At 35.6% G+C, this 9654-nt stretch overlaps 2 protein-coding genes across 2 annotated transcripts; one reads left to right on the forward strand and one right to left on the reverse strand.

Moving 5' to 3' along the window:
• The first annotated feature begins 2044 nt into the window (after positions 1-2044).
• LOC112499604 (L-type lectin-domain containing receptor kinase IX.1-like) lies at positions 2045-4015 on the forward strand. Its single transcript, XM_025102913.1, has one exon. The coding sequence runs from the start codon at positions 2045-2047 to the stop codon at positions 4013-4015; it is 1971 nt and encodes a 656-aa protein (XP_024958681.1).
• Positions 4016-4872: 857 nt separating this feature from the next.
• On the reverse strand, positions 4873-9654 carry LOC112529612 (dual specificity protein kinase zak2-like). The gene is made up of 5 exons (XM_025140938.1): positions 8746-9654; positions 6568-7512; positions 6390-6470; positions 5346-5494; positions 4873-5230 (listed from the first exon to the last, which is right to left on the reverse strand). The coding sequence occupies exons 1-5, from the start codon at positions 9652-9654 to the stop codon at positions 4873-4875; spliced, it is 2442 nt and encodes an 813-aa protein (XP_024996706.1).

The raw sequence follows: 9654 nt of genomic DNA on the forward strand, positions 1-9654 counted from the left end.
TAACTTATAAGAACCTTACATTTGAAGATATTCTGATCGTATAAAATATTGGGTTAAATACAGCAACTTTCGTAAATTTTCTTATTATAACATTCTACTTTTGTTTTTTGTTATTACAGCAATGTACTTTCAAATAATTTTTTTATTAAGGCATCACACTTTAAAAAATGTACCTATTATAGCAATGGATAACCTGTTACCTTTTAAACCGGTTAACCCCTTGACTTTTTTTTTGCTTGTGTGACTTTAATAAAGTGATGTAGATGACACATCATTTTGATGACTTAACTAAAATAAAAATAAAAATTTATTTCAAATTATTATTAGTGATTTTCATTTTCCATTACTATGATTTAAAAGAACATTTAATTTTTTTGATTTTTTCTTATTAAGTTGCATGCAAATTAAATATTGTAGAGTAAATTATTCCTGGAATAAATATAATACATTATTTTCGAGATATATTTTGTTTGTAAAAAAATGTAACACTTCTTATTTTATTTTGTTCAAAAAAAAATCTTTTAAAGTTCTCTCTAAAATATTAACGAAATAAATTGTGATATACAATTTATTGATTTTGTTATATTAATAAATAATTCAAAAAATCTAATTGATTTAATATATTCATACGTCTAGTAAAAGTTTTTTAATAAATAATATTTTTTTGGTAAAAAATGAACAATTCTTATTTTCTTTTTTCAAAAAACACACATTTTTTTATATATTAGCGAGATAAGTTGTCTTCTGCTTGTTTTTATTAATATTGTTATATTAATGAATAATTTAGATTTTTTTTAAACCATTTAATATATTTATTAAATAACATGTAAAATATCTAAATATTAAAATTAAAAGTACATTGTTTAATAAGAACTAATAGTTGCTATAATAAAATAATTTTGAAAGTACAATATTGTAATAAGAAAGTCACATCACTAATACATGTGGACAACCTACTTGTACAATGAGATGACATGAAAACCTGATATAATGGGTAAATTTAAATCAAAAAGTTACCCAATGTTATAATGGGTAAATTTTTCAAAGTACAATGTCCTAATAAAAAATAGTTTGAAAATATATATTGTTGTAATAAGAAAAAACTGAAAGTATAATATTATAATAATTTTTTTTTATAAAAATAAATTGCTATTTTATACATTTTGCTCTAAAATATTCATCCACAATCCACATCCGTCGTAATCGTATTTGACTTTTTTATAAACATGTTTTTCTTCGAAATATCGGAAAGACCTGTGCATCTGCATGGAACCTTTCATATGCAACCCTAAAACCACATACTTTTCCAAAATTGACCAATAAGTCGTTCTATTTTTTGTTATTTTTATTTATCTATACTATATTATAAAGTATTTGATAAAAATTCTTAAAAACTATTTTTTATACATAAAGTACTGTTTAATAATACATATTACTTAAAACTCAAGATTGCAAGTAGATTGTACGTAAGTACAACTTATTAAAACTTCATATCTGAATTCGTGTAACTAACTGCAGATAAACATAATCAAATACAAGATAAACATCTCATTTTAAATATAAAAACCTAAAATATAATTAGGAGAATTATTGACTTTTTAACAGAATATTTAATTATTATCTTTATAAAATTTATATTATTAAACCAAAAATAAATTATTTCATCATTAAACTTAAATTAAATTATAATAAAAAAATTAAAAAAAAATTACATAAAAAAATGAGAATTTTTAAATAGTTGATTTGATATTAACATTGATATATATATTTTTAAAATTTTTATGATATATTCAAATTTATATTTTATTCAAAAATAAAATCATTGTTTGTTTTCTTAAAAACACATAAAATCGTATTATAATATCGACAAAGACAAATAATTAAATAGAATATTAAAATCGAGATCTGTCTCGTTACATTATGATTTTATAATTCCTAATTAATTTGTTATATTTTTTGTGGTTGTAATATTTTAGCCAGGTTGAATTCGCAGGATGGTATTTATGTACATTTCCAACCTTGTGTCTAATGTTTTGGCCTAATCATGGCTACATCTTTCACATGTTCATCATCTCCACGTCTCCAAATTGCTTGTATCATTCTCTTTATCTGTAGTTCCTTCTTCTTCTTGCCTTTGTCTGAATCAATACATTTTGAGATCCATGATTTTGATGCAAGAAATATGGTCTATTCAGGTGATGCAGTACCTTTTTCTGGAGACATATGGTTCAACCGAGTTGACAATGACATTAGTGTTGGCCAAGCCAAATACTCCGATGCAGTCCAGATATGGGACAGCAAATCTGGGAAGCTCGTAGATTTCACTACGAACTTCACTTTCATCATCGATACAAAAGGCCAATCGCTTTACGGCGATGGGTTCGCTTTCTTTCTTGCACCAGTCGGCTTCGAAATCGTACCCAACTCAGCTGGTTCCTATTTAGGTGTGTTCAACACCACTACCACCGACTCGCCCGGAAGCCAAATGATTGTCGTTGAGTTCGATAGTTTCGTAAACTCATGGGATCCTCCATTTGAACATGTGGGCATAAACATGAACTCTATTCATTCTGTTGAATACATTCCTTGGAATGCTAGTTTGCACAGCGGACGTTCTGCAGATGCTTCGATTTCTTACAGCGCTACCACCCAGATGCTGAGCATATCTTGGCGCTATGCGGTTGAATCTACTTCTACAGAAAACAACGTTCTTTCTTATCAAGTTGATCTAAGAGAAGCTCTTCCCGAATGGGTAACGATTGGATTTTCGGGTGCCACGGGTTCATTTGTTGAGACGCATATCCTTCGATATTGGGAGTTCAATTCAAGCTTCAATACTATAAGTGAAGATACCTCAAACAAAAGCAAACTGGTACTGGGCTTAGCAGTCCCTGTTGGTGTTCTAGTTATAGGAGGCATAGTAGCATGTATTGTACTTTGGAGAAGACAAAGAAGATCTACAGAAGAATCGCTAGAGACGGTTACTGTGGCACCATCGATAAACGATGATCTTGAAGGAGGTGCAGGACCCAAAAGATTTTCATACAACGATCTCACTTTGGCTACCAACAACTTCTCAGATGATCATAAGTTGGGCGAGGGAGGATTTGGGTGTGTCTACAAGGGCTACTTATTCCGTGAAGGCATGCCGATAGCTGTCAAGAAGATATCTCAAGGTTCTAAACAGGGAAAGAAAGAGTATTTAGCTGAAGTGAAGATCATCAGCATTTTAAGGCATCGAAACTTGGTGCAACTCCTCGGTTGGTGCCATGATCAAACACAATTCTTGCTCGTCTATGAGTTTTTGCCTAACGGCAGCCTTGACTCTCATCTCTTCCGCAAAAAGACTACCCTTGAGTGGGCCGTGAGGTACAAGATCGCTCTAGGTTTAGCTTCAGCTTTGCTCTATCTCCATGAAGAGTGTGAACAATGCGTGGTGCATCGAGATATCAAAACGAGCAACATCTTGCTCGATTCAGGATTCAACGTGAAGCTGGGAGACTTCGGATTGGCTCGAGTTTCGGACCATGAATTGGGTTTACAAACAACTGGTTTAGCCGGAACTTTAGGGTACATGGCTCCTGAGTATGCAATAACAGGAAAGGCCAGCAAAGAGTCGGATGTGTATAGCTTCGGGGTTGTTGCATTAGAGATCGCTTGTGGGAGGAAGGCAATGGATAATGTCGACAAAGATCCTGATGTGGGATTGGTTCAGTGGGTTTGGCGTTTACTCGGAAAACATGAGCTGTTTTCCGGTGTGGACCATATGTTGAATAACAAGTTTGATGCGAAACAAGTCGAGTGTTTGATGTTAGTGGGGTTATGGTGTGCACACCCTGACCGGAGTATGAGGCCATCCATCCGGAGAGCAATTCAGGTGCTCAAGTTCGAGGGTTCAATCCCAAATCTTCCGAAGGTGATGCCAGTGCCCATGTACTTCGTAGCACCAGATGCCCTTGAAGACGGTTCAACTGGCGCAACCATGACCACCTCTAGCATTGATCTTGCACGATGAACGACAATAACAGTAGAGAAAGAAAATCGAACATTAAACTTATGTCCTATTCTTGTTAAGCATCTAGAAAGTTATAAGTAGATCATTCTTATTGTAAATTGAAATAGATTTCATGTTGTAAACAAATTCCTAATCTAATGTGATACCAAAATCACATTAGATTTCAAAAGGTTGATCGAAAAAATTCTAGTTTCCTACTTCTCATCCAATAAGATGTTGAAGCTCTTTATGTCACAATGTAGGACTCCATGTTTTGTCTCCAGAGGATTATGAAGGTGATCCAATCCATTGACAATCCCGATGTATATCTCCAGGTCTTAGAACCATGTGAGACTTGTGCAGACAATGATAAGTATTGCACAAGTCTCATATGGGCTAAGATGTCTCAAGATATCCATTGGGATTGTCAATGAACCAACCCTCATAATCCTTTGAAGACACAACAAGGAGTTCTACCGGTGACAAGCTCCATCTTCCATTGAAATTCCATCCCATACTACACCTCTGAAATTAAGTTGGTGTACAAAACAGTCCAACGGTTGGTTAAATAACAACGAGATGAGATGTTTGGAGTTTGTAACGTTTTTTTTTTGTTAATAGTGGGTGTTCTGATCAGATTGCGTGCACCTCAACTAATCATAGAGGCCTCGTTGAACAACTGCTTTGTCATCATCATTTTTCACAAAAAACACTAGAAGATGTTCACTTTTCAAGCATTATCGCATTAACAACGTATAATCTACTTTCCAACTTACAATATCCCAAAACATTCGAGTTATTCGAGTTTTCGAGGCAAAAAAAACGAAGAAGTTAGTACGTACAGTGTAGCACCATGTTTAAGTGAGAAATTCATTACGTTAGCTTACATATTCCACAGGCCGAAATTCAATGCCGTCAATAAAATACTGAATGGTCGAAGAACTAATTCTAAAGAGCGGTAAAAACTCGATCTTAAATTCATGTTCCTTTCTGTAACTTGTAAATTGGCGTAGTTCAATCATCAACCATCCATCTTCTCTCACGTGACTAATGCACGCATTAGAATAACACTTATCCGCATCAAATTTGAATTTGAAGGGTATATGCGTCCCATGATCCATACCGCTATGTTTGAAGACGAGATTTACAGTGTATGTTATACGTGGTAGCAAAAACTGAGTTTTCACTTCTACTTTGAAGCCATCGTGCATTACACCCCTTACGACATTTGAAAACCTGCATATGTATCACAATCACATGCATACAAAACTTCGTTGAGTACGTACTGACAATTTCAACAGGTCCCACACGACACCCGACCCTCGAATAATTAAGTGTGCGTTGACCTCACTTTTGACCATTCAAATGTGTTTCATGTTCATTTAAAAAGCTGCTAACCTTAGAATTTTGTATGGTATCATGTGAAAGCAAGTCTGCAGAAATACATTTGATTGCAGATATCATTTCACAAGTTATCCCATTGCTGCTCATTGAAAGCCACTGCCAAAAAAAACAACATTAATTAAATATAAAAAAAATTAAAAGAAATAGAAAATAATATATAATATATAATATATATATATATATATAATTTTGGTTGCAAACTTGTTTTCTATTATGGATCGAGGCAAAAGAGAGTACGACACGTGTCCCTATTGTTCTCATTCATCATGAATACTGAACTTGAATCTTTTACGACATATATGACGGATGTTTACATCATTCAGGATTAATGATACATCAGAACTTAAGTTTGTAATTGATGCACACAGGCATATCTATACTATATTATAAAGCATTTGACAAAAACTTTTAAAAAAAATCATTTTTCATGCATGAAGTACTGTTTATTGATGCATATTACTTAAAATTCAAGATTACAAGTAAATTATGCATAAGTACAACTTATTAAAGCTACATGTTTGAATTCGTGTAACTAACTGCGGATAAACATAATCAAATAAATGATGAATATCTCAATTTAAAATTTAAAAAATCTAAAATATAATTAGGATAATTACCGAGTTCTAACAAAATAATTAATTATTATCTTTATAAGAAAATTATATTATTAAATCAAATATAAATTATTTCGTTATTGAACCTAAATTAAATTATAATAAAAAATTTGAATTAAAAAGTTACACAAAAAATAAAAAATTTAAATAGTTAATTTGATACTAATATCGATATATTTTTGTCAAATTTTTATGATATCTTCAAATTTGTATTTTATTCAAAAATAAAAACATTATCGTTTTTTCAAAATCATATAAGACCATACTATAACATCGACTGAGATAAAGAATAAAATGAAATATTAAAATCAAGATGTATTTCGCTGCATTACACAAGTACTCTTCTAGTAAATATATAATAAGAAAAAGTTAATTACCGTTTTTCCGTCTCCAACAATGATCCCTTTCGGAGGAAGTGAGACAAGATCAACAATCGTCCTTAATTTTTCGAAAAGCTCCTGTGAAAATATCGTGTCAAATTAACTCTTTTCCGTCCATGAGCGATATTTAAAAAGATGTAACGTAGGGAAATTTCGATTACTACAAGAAACTTACTTGTTGTTCAAGTGCGATCTCAAGTTCTTTCACAACCTCGGCTATTGGTGGTCGTTCTTCACGAGCTTTCTTCAAACATCGATAAGCAATGGCTGAAAACGTATATAAAGAATTGTGTTCCGTTTGTTCCTTAAGATCGTGGTAGATAATATCATCGAGTCTTTTCTCCTCGTAGTATTTTTTCCACATCGGCACTAAAATGCGAATTTTTTTACCTTTACCATATTCAAAACATAATCTGCCACACATGACTTCAAATAACACAACCCCAAAAGAGTACACGTCGGACTCTTTCGATAGGAATCCTATATCCCAATACGATGGATCACAGTACCCGATGGTACCCACAATATTTTCTTGTGGTTCGTTCGGGAGACCAATTTTTGACAGGCCAAAATCGGTAACCTTAGGAGTCCAATTTTCATCCAAAAGGATGATTGCACTTTTAACGTCTCTATGGATAACCGGTTTTTCTATCTCCACGGGATCATGAAGGTAGCTCAATGCACGTGCAACCCCGATGCATATCTTAAGGCGTTCGACCCATGTGAGATTAGTGTCGCTTAGATAGCGACCGAGGGTGCCACGAGGTGCATACTCGTACACAAGAATCCTCTCATCACTTTCATCACAAAAGCCCAAAAGAGAGATCAAATTTTCGTGTTTGTATTTGGAAAGCATCTTGACCTCTCTCCAAAATTCAGTATTCCCTCGCCCAAGGCTACGATCTAAGCGTTTACAAGCGACCATGCTTCTTCCGTCCTGTAGATAGAGTTCTCCTTTGTACACCGGTCCAAACGGACCACGTCCAAGCAGTTTGTCGATACTGAAGTTGTCGGTGGCCGATGTTATATATTTCAGTTGAATTTGTAGATGATGGAACTCTTGCTTGGATTTGTAGGATGTTGGTGTCTTGACTAGTGTGGGTTTGTCTCGGTGAAAGTTCTGTAAAAATATTTCGTGAATTCATATGTGTTGGAAAATTGCATCTATATATGTGATATTTTTAGTAAGCGTTTGGTATACAAATACAATTGGATAAAACTGAACATGACAAAACTGGATAGGACTGGACAAAACATGACTGAACATAATAAGGGTAGGTATGGTGTTTGGTACGACTAGGACTGACCGTGACAGAACTAGACAAGCTACCCAAAAAGTTATTTGATGATTTTAAATATTATATAATAGTTATAATTAACACAAATAAAATGAATAATTAAAGAATAAATATTTGTACATAATTTTCATATTTGTACCAAATTTGATTGGAAAATCTGATATAATTGATGGTAGCTGTGGTGGTGGTGGAGGTGGAGGTGGTTTTGGTTATGGTGGAGGTGGTGGTGGCCGACGGTAGTAGTGGCAAAGGGCGATGGTGGTTGGTGGCCGACAGTGGTTATGGAGGTAGAGGCAGTGGTGCTTGGTGGACGATGGTGGTTATAGAAGACATGAAGATGGTAGATTGTGGTGGTGGTAGCAGTTGACAACGGTGGAGGAGGTAGTTGTGGTTGATGTAGTGAAGATAGTGGTGGTGGTGGTTATGGTGGAGGTGGGATGGCAATGAATAGTGGTGGACGATGGTGGTCGTGGAGGAGGTTGTTATAGCAGAGGAGGAGTTGAAGGTGGCGAACGGTGGTAGTAGTGGTGGTGGCAATGGACGGTGGTGGTCGGTGGTCGTCTATGGTAGTGGTGGTGGCAATGGACGGTGGTGGTCGGTGGTCGACTATGGTAGAGGTGGCAATGGACTTGGTGGACAGTGGTTGTGGAGGTGGTGGAGGATGTTGTTGTAGTGGAAGAGGAGGTGGAGGTTGAGGTGGCCGTCAAATATCGCCGGTAATGGTGGCCGTCGGTGATCGCCGGTAGTGGTGGCGGCGGCCGAAAATAGCGGTGATGACCATTAAAACAAATATCATATTAAGGTTATATATCAAACTATGGTAGATTAGTAATATTTTAATTTATGTCCCATCTTGTTCCACCTATTTTGGTGGAACAAGAAAAAACCTCTTTTGTCTCATGTTGTCCCACCTTCTCCCAGTTCTTGTCCCTGTCTCATGTCGCACCAAACGTGGGACAGTGAGTTTTTGTTCTGTCCCTTGCTGCGCCAAACATGGGACAGTGAGTTTTGTCCCGTCCCATGTACCAAACTCATAATGATACAAGAAAACTCACCTGTTGTTGAAGTGCAACCTCAAGTTCTTTGACGATCTCGACCATCGTTGGTCGTTCTCTACGTTCTCTATTTAAACATCGATTTGCTAAGGCCGAAAACGTCTTCAACGAATCCTGATCTATTTGTTCCTTTAGATCAAGATGGATGATATCATCTAGTCTCTTTTCATTATAACACTTTTTCCACATATTAACCAAAATGCTAATTAGCTTACCGTTATGATATTCGTAACATAACCTCCCGCACATTACTTCAAACAATACCACTCCAAAAGAGTATACATCCGACTCCTTTGACAACAGTCCCACCTCCCAGTACAACGGATCACAATACCCAGGTGTACCTATAACATTAGAAATGAGATATGTATGTGGTTGGTTAGCCGGGCCGATTTTGGATAGGCCGAAGTCTGAAACTTTCGCATTCCATTTCTCATCTAAAAGGATGTTGGAGCTTTTAATATCTCGATGGAGAATTCTTTGTTGTGTCTTCATGGGATCATGAAGGTAGTTTAATCCACAAGCAGCACCATGACATATCTGGAGACGTTGGGTCCACGTGAGACTAGCGTCACCAAGATAGCGATCAAGACTCCCACGAGATGCATACTCGTACACAATGATTCTCTCGGCATCGTCGTTGCAAAAGCATAGGAGAGAGACCAAGTTTTGATGCCTCAGTTTAGACAGCATCATGATCTCCTTCCAAAACTCGGTGTCCCCTTGCCCGAATTTACGATCTAAGCATTTAAACGCGACTGTGCAGGGTCCCTGGGCGAGAAAGAGTTGTCCTTTGTACACCTTTCCGAACCCACCCTTTCCGATCGGCTTGTCCCCAAAATTGTTGGTGGCTGACCTGACATCTTTGAGCTGAATTTTGAGGTGCTTAAAATCATCTTGGAAAGACAT

Source organism: Cynara cardunculus, assembly GCF_001531365.2.
Source record: "Cynara cardunculus var. scolymus isolate 2C chromosome LG 16, CcrdV1, whole genome shotgun sequence".
In the NCBI taxonomy this organism is placed as follows: domain Eukaryota; kingdom Viridiplantae; phylum Streptophyta; class Magnoliopsida; order Asterales; family Asteraceae; genus Cynara; species Cynara cardunculus.